This window comes from Bombus huntii, chromosome 13, assembly GCF_024542735.1.
Source record: "Bombus huntii isolate Logan2020A chromosome 13, iyBomHunt1.1, whole genome shotgun sequence".
Classification (NCBI taxonomy): domain Eukaryota; kingdom Metazoa; phylum Arthropoda; class Insecta; order Hymenoptera; family Apidae; genus Bombus; species Bombus huntii.
The window spans coordinates 3,257,138-3,273,795 of record NC_066250.1 but is presented as its reverse complement, the minus strand read 5'-3'; the positions used below and the strand labels follow the sequence as shown (position 1 = coordinate 3,273,795).

General features: G+C 40.1%; 1 protein-coding gene across 4 annotated transcripts in view; it reads left to right on the top strand.

Moving 5' to 3' along the window:
- The first annotated feature begins 473 nt into the window (after positions 1–473).
- LOC126872487 (neo-calmodulin-like) overlaps positions 474–16,658 on the top strand; it is an 83,291-nt gene continuing 67,106 nt past the window's right edge. For 2 of the 4 annotated variants that reach the window (XM_050632512.1, XM_050632513.1), the window contains exon 1: positions 475–1,149. In XM_050632512.1, the coding sequence (XP_050488469.1) occupies positions 1,111–1,149 (39 nt within the window). In that variant the 5' untranslated portion in view covers positions 475–1,110. Of the gene's footprint in view, positions 1,150–16,658 lie in introns of all 4 variants that reach the window. The other 2 variants (XM_050632510.1, XM_050632514.1) reach the window with 2 other exon arrangements.

The following is a 16,658-nucleotide window of genomic DNA, read 5'->3' as shown; positions in this document are numbered from 1 at the left end:
TCATCCTCTTAACCGTTTGCGCGCAATTGAAGCGAAAGAATAATTCCAAGGCTGCTCTTAAAGCATCGAACACGGACTTTCCCAAGGAAACGTGGCTTGTATCCTTCAAGAAAAACCTCGCACCATTAAGAAGTGAGCAAAGGGCAAGATATGAACTGTACGAACAGTTATGACACTCTTAGCAACGAGTATCAACATTAGAGAATATAAAACGGAGCACACGCGAGAAACCATGGAAAATCCTTGACAAGTCGGGAAAACAATCGAGGTAACAGGAAGGCGTAGTACATGGTCGGTCGTGGCGGCCTTGGAAATGCGACCTTGGCACTTCTCTGGTCTAGGCGTTCGTAAAGTAGGCGCGGCCCTGGGGTTCGCCGCTATGGCGTCGCGACGAGCGTGCGCGAGGAAGCGTCGAGCTGGTTTCCTCGCTCCACCACAGCTGCTCGGAGACCAGCTAGACGGGACAGCCGGTCAGACGCAACTCAGGCCAGAGCCGCGTCAACGTCCTTCCGTGTACATCTTTCGACGTCCACCCGACGTCCTCTTGTCATCGCGTTTCTTCTCTATATACGTTTCTCTTTTACTCGAATCTTCTTCGTCGTACGTATCGAAGAATCTCTGGAACGTTCCTCGACCAGAATAGATTTTCGTCAGAGTATCTCGCGGGCTGTACACGTAACTTTACCTAGACTAGCGACGAAAGATCAAGACCATCGGTTCGCGGAGAAGAATCGTTCCAGCTGTTCTCAGCTTTTCTGCGTCTCTCGAGGCCGGTCAGGTAGTTTCGTGCGCCCGCGCCTCCTCACTTATGCACGAACGTGCGTAACGGTATACCGAGTAACGAAACATCGGCGGGAAGGTCCAGCAACAACGCGCGACCACCTGTAGTTGTGGCCTCGAGCCACCCCTGACGGCTCTTCGGACGAGCCTCCTCCGTGTCTCCCCCACTCTACAACGGAACTCTCTCTGCGTCCTTGGTGCCCTGCGTAACTCGGAGGGAGGATTCATACCTGGATCTCACGTCGCCGAGGAAACCGACGACGAGCATCGCCATAGCTAACGCCAGCGTTCACACGTATCCCGCACACGCCTGCCAGGATTACCACCAAGATGAAGACGTCATCGTTCTCTCTGCGTGTCATGCGACGGGTAAGTGAATGTTACGCTTTCATTCATCCTTTCTGTGTTTATCGTTCGAGACGGAAACGATCGTGACCGCCAATTCACAGTTGATATCCTGTCAGTTCTTCCAAGGCGTTCTCGAAGGTTCGAATGTTTCGTCACTTTGTCTAGGATTTGGCTAAATTTTCTTTCTGAGTTGAATACGTAAAGGGTAAATAAATAAGTCTAAATAACGTTTCTCTGCCGTGATACACAACAGGGTTGAAATATAAGGGTGGAGTGCACAGAATACAAAGCGAAAGTTTTGGTTGCCGGTTCTCGACAGATTCCCATTTTTCGTATCTCTGAACGCGTATGACGTAGTATTATGAGAAATAAAACGTTCACTTTCGCTGAACCTGGTTTCAATCGCGAAATGGTTCGCTGAATCTTCCTGGTGTTTCGTTCGAGTGGGAGTATAGCAGGATAGGTTTTATTCTGTTGGTTTTATTTTCGAAAATACGAAGAGTGTCACGTTGATGAAATAGAGTGGCAGTTACCCGCGTGGATATCCTACCACCATATCGTAAATAATGTACTGAGCAAAAATTCGTGCCAGCATTGTACGCGTGAATTCGGTCGCGCGCAAATCCACCCGAGCTAACTGATTTATACGCTCGTAGCGACATTCCCGTTGCATATTCCATTCGGATGCATATTCAACCGTGATTCGTATTACCGATGCATCGGTATAGTTCGACACGAAACTCGGGACACGAGAATCCCGAAGAATCATCCTTCGAGTTTGTCCTGCAAGCGGATACGAATTGAACGCGACACGAACGGAATTCCAAGATAGGAAATTACTTGTAGCATCTACGCCGTGTCTTACGTAATGTTACTTGGCAATCAATTATCCTTGAAACGTCTGATATTACGAGGAATATTATTTCGAAATAGAAGCGCCCAGCATCGATACTGTGCGTGTTAATTGATGCAGCGAACGCCGCGAAATTGAATTGGTTTTACGTGAAACGCATGGCATAGACTGTATAGAGTCACAGAGTATTATAGAGAAAGGAGAGATGGTTACAGTGATCCACGAAAGTATTTGAATATTCACGATAGAAAACTTTTACGTACATGCTGTACGGTTTTTGCATAATAGGTTTTGAAATTTCATTAGCAGTATAACGAAACACGATGTTGTGATTATGTCGGTTCTAAAATGTATAGAAGCTAGAAAATGTATAGTAGCTACATCGTCGGCTAAGCTAAACTAAGCTCTTGTAACCTGTACATACGTCTTTAGATTGATTTCAAACTTTATAATGGAATCGCGATAGTCGACTCTATTATTGTCGCAGCGTTGATGAAATTTCAAAATGTTTATATATAATATGTAAAAGGTTTTTGCAAGCGCTGGAATACTTTCCTTTGCCGTACGTTTTATTGTCGTAAATCGTGAATTCAACCTGTAGAATCCTGCTTTGTTTCGATGTTAAAAGGAAATCTCATCGACATATGGTAGAACTTCATTTATCTGAACAAAATTTTAGTCAATATCCGATTAACTTTTGCTCGTTCGATTCATTTATCCGAGCCTGGTTAACAAAACATTGCAGGTAGTTGGAATAATTGCTGAGCTCCAATTATACAAATTGTTTGTCCCCTAACAAGTTTAGATAAATGGAGCTCTACTGTATCGTGTATCATCAGATGTAACAGTCATTCGGTACAGTCTGTATCACTGTTGTTACAAACGGCGAATATTTTATTGTATAGGAAGTAATCCATTATGGTTCAATGTTGCATTAACGCAATGTTCCATTTATAGTTTTATTCAACCCGTTGCAATTAATTACCAAATCCCGTTTTTTAAAATTGTGACTGTGAAAGATATTTGAAAGATTCGCTTAATATTTTTTTCTTCGCTGTTTCGTGACGCAGATTTCATAATCTTTTAATCAAAACAATTTAAAGAAATTCAAATATTTATATCATTATAACCATTGTTTAGTTCTTAATGGATTAACAAAGAACCGATTGAGAAGTTATCTATGTGATAATTAAGTTAACACTAGAACTACTAAATCTTTTTAAAAAAAATTACTCGCAACGTACAGATATTGTTGATACTATTAATGTTTATGTTTATTGAGACGGAATCATGATTACACAAAAATAAGTCATTTAGTCCTTTTATCATATCGATTCAATTTTAATTAACTATGTAGGATATATTTAGGTATAAGTTGAAGGTAGATAATCGTTATGTGAAAAAATAAAATCACCCATATAACCGAGCAGAATGATTATGCGTAAATGTGACCTAGAAAGTAATACAGAGAAAATATCTGCATAATTAACCCAGCCGAAAGTTAATTCGCGATTCAATTATTTTCCAAGAAATACGTGAAATAAAATGGAACATCTTGGTGAGATTTCTCGTCGGAATTGCACTTGGTAATCCTGTCCCTAAAAGAAGGAAGCTTCGCTTCATTGGATTTAGATCTTTTTCTGAGAAATTCTGTCTCCAGGATAGACAATTAAATTGGAAAACGCAGTAACGTAATACGATGGGAGTAAATTCGACGTGACGGCTCGAAATTCGACTTGTAATAACTTTCTACTGTTGTAATCTTGCTCCCTTTAATAACCACGATCTCGCATCTAGATCCTCAAATCGAGATTGAGATTAAAACGTGATCTCCGTTCAAATGGAAGGTCGTTCGTTGCAACGTCTCTTAGTTAATAATTTTTCCCCTACAGCGCGATAAACCGGAATACTTTTGGCAAATTAGCATTCTTTTGGGTCAAGTCGACAAAAAAGAAAAAATAGAAGAGAAAAACTCGTTTAGCCGATCCCTTTGTTCGTAAGAACGAACGATCGATAACAGAAAGAGGAAGGACGTGTTAAACGTTTCTTTCGTCTTCGATTTCACGAGTTGCGTTTCGTTTGCTTTCCAAAAGCCGAATCCTCGAGCGCCAGTATTATCCAGATATTTTCTACAGAGGACCGTTTTTCCCACCTGACGCATATAAAATACAAAGAGAGTTCACGAACGTCCGCAAAACTTCGTTTCATTTCATCCCGGCCCCTTTGAGTCGTGGTAGAATACAAAGAGCTATTTTCCAGGCATAGTACAAACAATCCAAAATTCAGAGGAACTTCTTCCCCACGAGCCTTTTTCCGCTTGGCTTTTTATAGAAATGCTTAGGAGGCCATATAGCTCGCCGAGCAGTTTCAGTCCATTTGGAAAAATGTCGCCTACGTGAATCGAATCTCAGGGACAATCATGAAATTACTGGCAGAAGTAGATACATTAACGGTCGAAAGTATGTCACGAGTAAATTGCGGATTCATTTGCATATATTAGAAAAAGGTGCAGAAATGCATAGAAAGCGTATATAGTATGCAAAAATATGGGGAACATCCATTGTTTGATAAAAAAATATTTGAGTAAGTCACTGTATATCTGTTGATTTCGTAAGAGAATAATAAATGATGCGTTCGATCCACTGGTGTGCTAATTGGATTATGATGTGATTTAATTACGTAATTTACTTACATTGTTCTTCAACTATATAGTAAATCGATTACCTTGTAATTACGTAAATTACGTTGTAAGTTCAATTGCGATTACGAGTCGTCTTGCAATTTAATCGAATGGTGAAGCTGAATTACGAATTACAATATAATTGAATACGATGTAACTGAATTACTTTGTAATTATAATTCATCGAATAATCCAATTGTAATTCTATACGACTTTGCTTTGATCATTAGCTTCTCAGAAATTCATATATCTTAACGATGTTCGCGTATTGTATATCTACAGTATATCAATTTATCAATCAACCAAAGTATTCATGTAATTATGAACAGCAATATGCGCGATTCCATTCCGATATTTTTATTTTTCCATTCCACTTATAACTTATTCCACGAACGCACGTTTACGTTTCCCATGGAAATCGTAGAAAACTGGCATCTCCGAGGAAACGACTATCGCGAAGATTCGATAAAATTCGTTTGCCATCTTTCGTGGTCTTCTGTCTCTAGCGAGACAACAAGAAACTGGTCTTAGAAGTTTTCTCATCTCCTCGTGAAAACAGTATACTCGTCCTTGGTAAGATCTAGCGTTTCTCGTGATCCTTGCTTGTCCCGGTTATGACAGTTCTTCTCCATGCAATTGCCCTGGTACGACTTTCCAATCGTCGATTCACTGCGCTACGAAATCTGCTTTTCGTTAGTCTGACCAGAACAGGCTAGTTCCACTGTTTCTCGTACGCTTTGGCAAACGTGTGCGCGCAAGTGCACCGTGTACACGGTTAAATTAGTTTCAAGAGCGCGGAGTTGAACATCGATGGTCACGAGTGTCGGGTTCGCTGAATATATTGCGACTTTATTCCGCAAAAGGCCAGACACCTTGAAAACGCTCGTTTAATCGCGCGTAGAGTGGAAAATTGAGACTAATTTTCAACGTCGCCAGCAACGGGTAGTTTTTAAACGGCTACGAGTAATTTCATTTCCTCTTTGGCGACGTGGCTACGACAAGGTTGACACAGCCGTGTTTGTTTCTCCTGTCAACCGCTTCGCCACTGTTCACGGATAATGTTATATTGACCTTCTATAGCCGTGCAACATCATGCAATTAAAGAGGAAATTAATTGACCTCGGTATGCATCTGTGGAAAGTGCTTATTGCAGAAATAATATGAAAATGTATCGTCAATTAGTTTGCCATTGATTAATCGTGAAGGAACTTATATACACAGCCGTTAATTGGTATTAAAACACTTTAATCGATTTATAGTAATTGTATTTGAATTTCACCGAAGTGTACTAATTAATGATGAATTCATAATTCGCTGAATCAACAGGCTATACATTCACATTACCTATTTAACGCTAGAACTGTTCAAAGTAGATGAAACGACCAGTTTCTAATCTTCCATAGAACTTTTACAAATTTACAACAGCTCAGTTTCAGACACTCGAATGATTTTTTTAAACATTCTATCACGCAGAATCGTCGTTTTCCTTAAACTTCATCCAATTACAAGGCAACCTGTATAATTGATAGTACCTTTGTTATTGAACTATACCAAAAACATACAAGTCCCGACCAGTCTTCCATACTTTCAAACAAGATGTCCTTAAAAATTTTAATAATTAACAAACAACTCGAAACAACTTTGTCTCTTCTCGAATGAAAAGCGAAAAAAGTTCAAGAGTGAAACGTGACCACCGTACGGATGTCATACTCGCGCTCGAACTCGCACAAAACGCTAACACGCGTATATCAAACTGCGATAGTCAAACCGTGAATTCGCGTTCTGTCACGCAGCTGCGTAATCGGATTGTCCAGGCTGTCGATCTTCGTTCCGGATTACTCTGTGCGATCGCCTGAATATAACCATTTACTAGCTATGGAAATGAGAACGTGACAGTACGGAAAGCCGGCACACTGGAAAAATTTCCCAAAGCTTTCCCCGACCTCCATTCCTTCTGTTTAACCGCTATTCACACGGCGCAGTGTTCGTGACTCGAATAACCACGACGAAACCGCTGAATTTAGCCTAGCTTGGTTTTCAGCGAAAACATCGGCCATTTCTAAACGCACGCGGTAAAATTGGAAAGGCGAATGGCGAATAAATACGAAGGGACTGAAGAGCCAGTAAATCTAGACTCGAAATCACCTTCTTTATCCCAGCGTGTTCGTATCGTCGGATATTTTCTTCGTTTTTGGGGAAAAGCCCCCCATAGCTCTCTGAGAATTCCCAGGAGCTTAAAGCGCCTTTCAGAGTCGTCCTTGCGATCAGTTTCCGCTCCAATCACGTTGCACACGTATCGAAAAAGAGGTATTACCATGTTCTATTTGACCAAACGATTTCGCAATACTAAACGCACGCTTATCAGCCAATGGTGTAGCAAAAGACTACCGTAAGCTTCTTCACGTGACAGTGGTTTTTATAGGAAGTGTTGGAGTGATCACCACTTATAAGAAAACTCTATATCTGGTCTTTTTAGTTTTCTCAAACACTGAAGCCATCGACAGCGCGTAGACAAAAGACTGCGACGAAGGCAGACCATAAACAGTAGGCAGGCGACGTTGGCTTCGGGATTTTTCAGTTATTGGATAAGACAGCTAGCGTGCGGATCTGGACCAGCTCAAATTGTATTCTTACTTATAATTACACTTCTATTTAAATATATTTTCTGCCTTACAATTTATCCACGAGTTTTCTCTGTTTACACATCGAATAACCTCAACAGAAAGAATATTTTACTTTGAAGTATTTGGAGAAATCGAAGATTTGCCATCTTATCTTGGCAAAGGTGACAGGAATCACTCTATATGTATATGAAATTCTTTTCACGATCGTTCGATCCACGCCATCGTTCCTCGTATTTTCCGCTATCGGTCGAGGCGATGAAAGTCGTGATCCTCGATGAAAAAGAGAACCAAAAATACCACTCGCGAGATATACCATAGGCTTCCATAAAGTTTCATGGAACGAGGGATCGTCTGTATAAAAGGAGTTTCTAATATTTGCCAAGCGGCTCTCTAGGGGTTTCGATTTGATCGACGACCGTCTACTTTTACTCGACACGGAGAAACGTAGCCATCGTTTTTATCTATAACCTCCTATTTCCTGAATGGTCGAAACGTTATTGCGTTTCGGAGAAACAATTTTACCGGACGAGATTTTACGAGAAAATTACCAGAAGCCATGTTTTGTTTTCGTGAAAGAATTCGTTATGACAAACGAGGGGAAAGGAGAGGATGTGAATGCTGTGTGGAAGCTTGAGCCACGTCGGTCCCCATTAAAACCGAAAACGTCGGTATTAAGAAATATTGCCTGTGCATCGTTAGGCTGCCACGACGCCCTTAAAACGTCACGTCGTCGTTTCTCGGGAAATCCTCCAGGATCGAAAGGTCAAAGGGCAGTATAATTGAGCCTCCGAAAAGCAAAGGACGATTGAACACGCGTATGCCGTTTCCTGTACGCCGCATAATTACCAATCGTCGATAGTCTATTACACTAATAAGCCTCGATATTCAATGGGACCATTTGCATCATTTATCGTGTGTTCGAGATGACTCGTGTTTATTGAATATATATTTGTAAGTTGCAGATACATTTTCAAACTAGTTTTCTAAACTTTACTAGTACAGTCGTGACATTACAATGCTAATGAAATTTTAAAATATTTTGTACAACCTGCATAGTAATATATGCATGAAAGTTTTCGATGTTATGCGTTTAACTGCTTTAATAAGCCGTTGCACGCGTCGAGCATCAGACAAGCATCAGACAACACCGAATATCTGGAAAAAGACACCCCGTTGACAATTTATCTTTTCGCGTGGACACACCCGCAAATTGAATGGAAACGCTGTATTTCGCGCCAAATAAAATTTGCTATTTTTCGTCATATTAATTGAGCGAGATGGAATTACAGTGACGGGGCAATGGCTGCATTTCATAGGTTCAAAATAAATTCATAAAAAACCGACGCTGTTGATATCTCGACCAGAAACGCACGCAACCGTACAAATATCATTTTGATTTTCCCCTCGTATGAAAAATAACGTTATTCCCGCGATGGAACGTGTTCGCGAGTTTAGAAATTGTTAATGATCTTATTTACTGTCTATCACTCCTGTGATCCTTTTTGTTACGTATCGTGCTCGGATATATGAAATAAATTCAATTAAATTTGACTAAATATTGCACGACTTCGATCGTCTTGTTTTACATTCAATTTATCCACCAATCTGTATGTATATATCTACGTAAAACTCCTTTTAAATCCAACATCCATCTTGTCCTTCGTAATTCACCTCTTCTCGGTAATAGGATTTCCTCGTTAAAGTAAACGTTCTAGTAGCTCGTTCAAACTATTGCTTCCTTTGTACGCGGAATCAGAACCACGCGTTTTCCTCTCGATTATAGGGTCCAGACAGCTTTATTCATCCATTTTGAAATAATATCAACACGGTAATATTAGCAGGATCGTTTTATTCCTCGTTGATCGCGGCCATGATCCAAATGTTGCTTTCAAATAGTCGCGGATATATGCGTGGGGATTAAAACGTTGTCGAATCTGTTGTACTCGCGAGCGCGATTGCAGCAATAAATTGACGATAACGCGAATACTGGGTTAAATACGAGGGATCCAATAAACTTGGTCGTTGGAAACGACATCTAATTTTCGAACATCAAACGATAGAATGATTTCCAATGTTGGACACGCTGTCTCTAGCAAAGCTATAAATCGACACTTTATTCTTGTGGCTCAAGGATTATCACATCAACAGATCGTAAATCTTCGTACGATTTGTGCGTAGCTCTTTCATTTTTTGCATTCGCAAAACTGTTGTTATTATTATTATTTATTGAACTTTATCCCCAACTTGTAAATTGTGTGATGCCTTATATACAAATATATCCTAAAAAAAATCGTGACAGTACAATTGGTATTCCGCGTGCGAAGGATTAACAGCATCCGCCGGGAATTCTCCTCAGGACATGCAATTCGTTTCGCGTATTCTTTACCCTCGAGAACAAAATCCAATTCTTGGTGATACAGTGTAGGTGACTCTTTCATCCGAGACTCAATCAGCCCTGGATAGTTCGCACCAATTCATACATTTCCTTTTCCTTTTCTTTCTATTTGAAACTAGGAAGTCTAGATTCTAGCCATTTTCTTCTTCCTTGCCGATCGATGCTGATGGGATAACAGAAATTATCGTTGGGTGGCCTTTATCGAAGTGAAATTGAAGAGAAAGAAAGGTAATCGTTGTGCAGAGCTGAAAGCATCCTTGTATCGCCCGAAATGTATTCCATTATTCGAAGAACACTCAATCGCTGAGCGAATTCTGCGCGCGATGTAAAGAAAAATTGTGCTAAAAGACCCAAAATAATCCCCGCTTATACCGTTAAAATTTAAACGTTGTACGTTGTACGTATTTGCATAAATAAAGAAACAAACAATTTAGTTGTGCGTGATTTTGATTGCGCGTATTGCTTGCTTAACTTTATCGATGTTTTAATACGTTGATATTCAGTGCGTAGGAAATTATTGTTTTCAGCTGGATTCTCGTTTCTCAGGTCTTCGATGAAACGATCTTGTCTTATTACGTACGCTATGTTTACTTTCTAAAGATGAATATTTGAATATTTCTTTATGAAGATTTATTAATTACTTAGACCTAGAAATTTACGAATCGGATAATTGGTCGGTGCCGAATAATAACTTTTCGTTCATTTTAATTCATCGAGTCGAGCTTTGATATTCTGAAAGCGCTGCTTTAATTAGCCATCGTACTAAATTTACCTGGACGAGCGTTTGGCCTTTGCAATCTCCATTTTCCGCGCTAACGATTTACAGAAAATGGCTAAAGCAACGCAATTCGCGTGTACACCGTTCGTTAAGCTTTGCAAATTTAGTAATACATATGAATTATAAAGTTTCTCCAAAAATACAAATTCGTTGTATATTTTGTTCAGTGATAGACAGAAGAATGGAGTGGAAGATTTAAACACTGCGGTTTGCGAGCGTGTATCGGGCATACACATCGCGACATGAAAAACATCTTGTCGCGCCAAGTCCATCTGCATTAGCGTAATTAGAGTAACAAATCTCGGAGACAAACTGAATTACGTGTTTCTTTTGGGATTTATCGACTGGAGCAGAAAAACATCATCTTCACGTAGATAGATTTTAGATAGATTTCACTGAAATATGTTTACGAAGAATATTTTATTTTATATTTATATTTTATTATATTTAAAATAATATTATACTTCCACTATTGCTGTAAAGAACTTGGAGCAGTTCGGATATAGCATATAAGCTTTATACTTTGGTACAAAAATGTTGGAAGAATATTTTCTTTATTTCTATACAAAACTTGAATTAGTTTGCCCATAAAAACTTTTATGGGGTTCCATTTTTCTTGCGAATAAAAATACGAAAGGATGAGAGTAAAAACAGATGAAAAAAGAAGGAATATTGCTTATCGTTGCGTCTGATGATTTCAGAATTTTTACACAACAAAACTGTACAGAATTGTACGCGTAAGATTCTTGATCCATAATCTTCCAATATGTCGTATAATTTTGCATCAAATTTCCTTACTATACTTTCCTCCCCGACTGCCATCGATTAGCGTAGGATGGATTCACCCGGTTAGAAGATTTATAGATCAATTCCTGCGAAGATCCTTTGGGGAGTAGCGTGTTCACTCTCTCAATTCGCTAGCTGACCAGAGCCGAGAATTTCAGGGCTCCCAAACTGATAGTAGCAGTTAGTTACCAAGTATGTGCCCCTAATTAATCGATGTGTACCGTGAGGCTAGGGTGTTCATTAAATATGAGCGTTTGTTGTCTCGACCTGTTCATGGGTAGAAACATCACAATAACAGGTTTGTATACTAGCCAGGAGCCCTTGATACATGGGTATGTTAATGGTTGTATGGGATCGATATCGCTGGACGCATACGACGTGTCTCCGGGGGATACGAGAGGCGAATAGATAACTCGGAGGACCAGCAAAAGAAAAAGTCAAAGGAAGAACTTGGCCTACGGCTATCGCTCTTTCACGTTGCAAAGAGCCGTGTTCATCCTGTATCTTGTGAATATTTTAAAGTTGACTGTTCATTGACACATTGGCTGTTTGTTATATATCTTCAAACAAAATACAATTCTAATTATGATACGTCATTCTCTTAAATTTTTGGGCGCAATTCTGCTCGTCATTATTCTCTATTATGGAATAAAACTTTGTTTTTGAAAACTGTGTTTAGTAAATTTGACCAACTATCGGATTCTTAATTCCATATTCTCTTATCACGCTTACAAATAATTTTTACCATCTTTACTGCGTGTTCTGAATTGTTGTATCATACGAACCACATATTTCTGTTTCTTTAAAATCAATAATTTGATTCCAAAATCCTGAAGCATTTCTCGATGAAACTTTCTTAACTTACGAGATTCGTGGCTACCCGATCAACACTGAAAGGGTGTGCAGAGCACGGAAGTGGTAATACAGGCGCAATCGTCTTTTGAAATTACTCTCGCTTCATTCGATATCCTGACCGGATATCAATTTTTCCAACGATCGAGTTTAATTTCCGCCTTTCTATTCACTGGATTTATACGAACTTGGAGGTGACCAGAAGCTGCATCACAACAGCCTCCGTCATTTCGCATTTAAATTACCGCGTGTTTTAATACCGGTCGCCTCTGTTGTACGCGTTTCGAAGCGTATTTGCATGCAACGTCGATATACACAAGCGAAAGGTGCAGTGTTATCGCGGCACGTGTGGCTTCGACCAGCAAAGGTTCCAGATTAATATTCATTGGACGGTTTATTAAGAAAGAAATTGCTCTCGCGCACGGCTACACGTAAATTCAAAAATTATTCATACGATACTCGCGCTACGCTTTTCGTTCGTTTGAAGAAGCGAGATTCACGAGGCGGGTCAATGTTTCACAACTATAGGCGCGAGGAACAATTAAGCTTGTTACGTTCTCGCGTGGATACTAACCGTTTACCATTGTCAAGGTGTCAAGGTTTTCCTCCACTCATTTTTGAAACATTTCTCGCTTCTTTTTGAGCAAACCTTTATCTGTCTTTTAATTATGCACGCGTGCAAAGGAACGACCTGTTCCTCGAGGATTTGTGGCGTTTACTGCAAGTTGCACACAGACTTACGGAAATGTGTCAAGAAGATTTTATAGTAAACGTAGGACGTGTCTCTTGCAAGATGATGGGTGCATGTGAGTTGAAATTGAAGCGAGGCCAGAGAGATTTTATAGTTCAAAGTAAGTCGAATATCAGGTATAACACAATTCCATTGAGAGCTTCGTAAAAAGATTGGACGTTCAGCCTAACCTATATAGACACTTTACTTAACACAGTGATACAACAAAGAAGTAAATAAAAACGTTATGCAACTGGGTATCGAGAGAATTAAAGAGAATTTCATCGCTGTTGCAATTCTACTGCAATAATCAACAGCCGCGGCGGTTCGCTGCGGTCAGGAACAAGGTGAAACAGGTCATCTCTTAATTAATCTCGTAATTAACCTTCGTTGATGACATGGATATATTTGCGTGTCTACAAAAATGGGCGGAACTCTAGCACTCGTGTATGAGTGCGTTGTACGTGGGAGAAAGATGAAGTTACCGCATGGAGCAAGCTTATGGGCTGCTAGTCTGGATATCTCAACGGAGAGAGCTTTGCGTGACTGCAGCGTTGGGCGAAAGATATTTCGAATAAGGAATAAAAAGATAACGAATAAAAAGATATCTGTTGTACGTTAATAACTCGTGAATAATTCGTTGTCGACGTTGTACGGGCCTGTTATTCTGTGCTCCTACATTCTGCACTCTTTTATTGCACTGGGTTGTTGGTATCGCTTTGTTGGCTTTCCACGTTACGTTTGGAGGCACCTGTGCACTAGTGACAGTTCTCGTCCAATTGGCCGACATGGTCACGAGCTATTAAATATTTTATTCGCCGTTCTATTTCGTTTAAATTTTCTCTCTAGAAGCTCGCTTGTGTACGCTCGATTCTGTTGTCATCGCGACTCTTGTCTGACGGTGTATAATTACATCGTACGTTTTAATGTATTTTCAAGTTTCCGCCAGTGGCTATCATTTCCTTACCGTATTCTTTCTTCCATTATGACACCTCCCAAAAAGTTGTTATGCAAAGGCTACGTAACTTCTATCGTAAGTTCGGTTAACCGCTCTTCCTGTGGAATTTCATAGCACTCGGGTTCAATATTCCTGGTCCGCTGTTCTCACCCACGGCAAGCAGACACGCTCCTCGATTACGGAGAACCGGCAACCACTGACGCCTTCGCCTGACATTAACAAGGATCTGCTGAATAAAATCAGCGATATCGTCAATTCAAAATTGAAAATAATCGAAGATTATTTCATGATTATTCCGTCAAACATCGTGGTCCTAAACAACACTGCAGAATATTAACGCTAGGGAGAATAAGCTCGAGTCGAATACGAAGAACCTGGAAGAAGGTATCATGGATGAAATCGCGCAGAGGATTTGAAGATCGCGCAACCTGATCTTCTTCGATTTAAAAGAAAACACCTCGCAGTCGGACATGTCCCTTGTTAGAAATATTTTGGACCCCATTTTGCTCGGTTCCTACGACCCCGACGTTACCGTTAAACGTTTTGGCAGAAGTAGCTTCGATGGCAAAACCAAACCAGTTTGCGTTACGTTCAAATTGCCCGATGTACCGCTCTCGATCCTGAAGAACAAAAATAAATGTCAGAATCTCGCAAGATCAAACAACGTGGTTAAACAACGTGTCTTGCAACAATCTAAGATCTGTGCTACATAGTATGAACGATAATTCAAAGACGAGTAGTACATATATTCGTACTGTACGTAGTATTGGTTACGCATAATTAAAAAATTAGCGTACCACCAGAACGTTGAGAGGTCCTCGCGCTAATTGTAATTCTCGCGTCGTCCGATTGCTCGTTCTCGCCAATCATGCGACGTTATTGTTCTTGTTGAGACATAGCTGCAAGTTGGTATTTCATATGCGGAACCTGGTCTGATCGGATTCAGCGTTTACCGTCGCCATAGATTCAAGCTTTCAAGTAGTTCTTCGAGAGGCGGTAGTTCTGAGTGGCGTGTTACTGAGGTTGTTAACCTATATTCCGGTGACCATGAGTTTATACTGGGTGACTTCAACCTACCCTGTATTAAATGGGCTGTAGTCAGATTCCACTTTTGAAAGCTGATTGCAATCAGAGAAGAATGTAGCATCATCGTTGGAATATTTGGTTGACAACCTGAGCCTCTGCGGCTTAATCCAGACGGACCACGTATTCAACTTTCTTGGTTCTTGCAATGTCAAATATTGTATTTATATGCAAAATTTGTTTTATTCGTTATTTTTTTGTCTGTATAAAATTATTCGTGAATAACGATTAAATTCCAGCAGTGTCTATTTCACACATGAATGCGAATGTCTGCATCGCACTGATAGATGTATCGATGCGTGTAATCCTGAGTTTGGCAATATCGGCAACATCAGTTACATCAAAGGCGAGCTGAACATGCTTGAGAAACAGTTCCCTTCGAACTTTGGCACTTCCTTCCTGTTAGCGTTCCTTTCGAACAGTTTGATTTCGATCGGTATCGCTAATCGGCAGATTACGCTTACCACAGTACAACGAATGAACGAATAACGAATAAAGGATTAAGAAATTGCAAGCGAATTATGAATGAACGAGTAACGAATGAAATGCGATCGCTTATACTTTATTCGTATAAATAACTTGACTAATGTCCAATTCTGCGTGACTATATGTCCCTCGTGTATGCGGCCTAAAGTGCATCCCACCTGTTGCTAGGCCTATATCGCGCGATCTCTCACATTTTCAGCGTCCTACTCGAATCTTTGGCATTCCGCTGCTAACTGGCGCCGTGCTTTATTTCCGCCCACAGGGGATCGAATTATCCAGGTAAATGACCGTCCTTTTCCTCTGAATTCGCCGGTCAGGATCTCGTTTTATCGATGGGATGCTCGCTATACGAGGAAAAATTAATTTCGCGCCACGACACCTACTCCTACGGAACCACCGTGATTAATGACGCCACCTGTCTCGTTGGCTGTCTCCGCTAAAAAATGAAGCCAACCAGTGAATTTTTTCCCTATTCATTCTACCACTGCTTTAAATAATGGAGGATTCGAAACGAGAAATTCTTCAATGATATTTTATCTTTCATTGATGCGACAAGTAGCGGGATACCTGCTGATCTTCGATCAAACGATAATCGAGCATAAGTTATTTGAAAAGTGATCGATCGATCAGAAATCAGCGAAAGATATGAACAGGCTGCGAACTAATGAAAACTCAGGGAATCCTGCATACGAGTGAAAAAGCATAATCGAAGCAAAGATTCGTTTTAACCGTTGAATATTTCAAACAGTATTCTACTTTGGATATTTTACACCCTTTTGTATAGCATATATATTTTTCTACGATTATTTGGATTTCTCTAATTGTCTGACACTTATGAATAAAAATATACCTGATAGAATTGAGACAATAATAGGAACAACAGGTACAAGTAGAATCGTACAGTCGCAGTCAGACGAAGCAAGAGCGTCAACCAAATCTTCAGACACAAACTTCTTTAACAGAGAGTTTGTTCCAACAGATATGGACGATAAGAATGAAACACGAAATAATATTTTATGGACTGTACCAATGGATTTGAGGATTTTCGTGCAAAATAATATAATCGCGCTGCGAGTATTGTTGATATTTTACTGCGAGTGTTATTCCGGTTATCGTTCGCTACCAGATTTTCAAGAAAACGAAAGCGGAACGTTTATGTTGTCAGAGCTTGTGCCAGTTTTACCGCTGGAGTGGTTATAAATTGATAGACTTAGAATTGTCGCGCTTCTTTAAATATACACGGAAGCTCTTTGGCGAAGTTAAACGTAATATTTGTTCTCTGCTTTACTTCCCGCGAGCAACCAG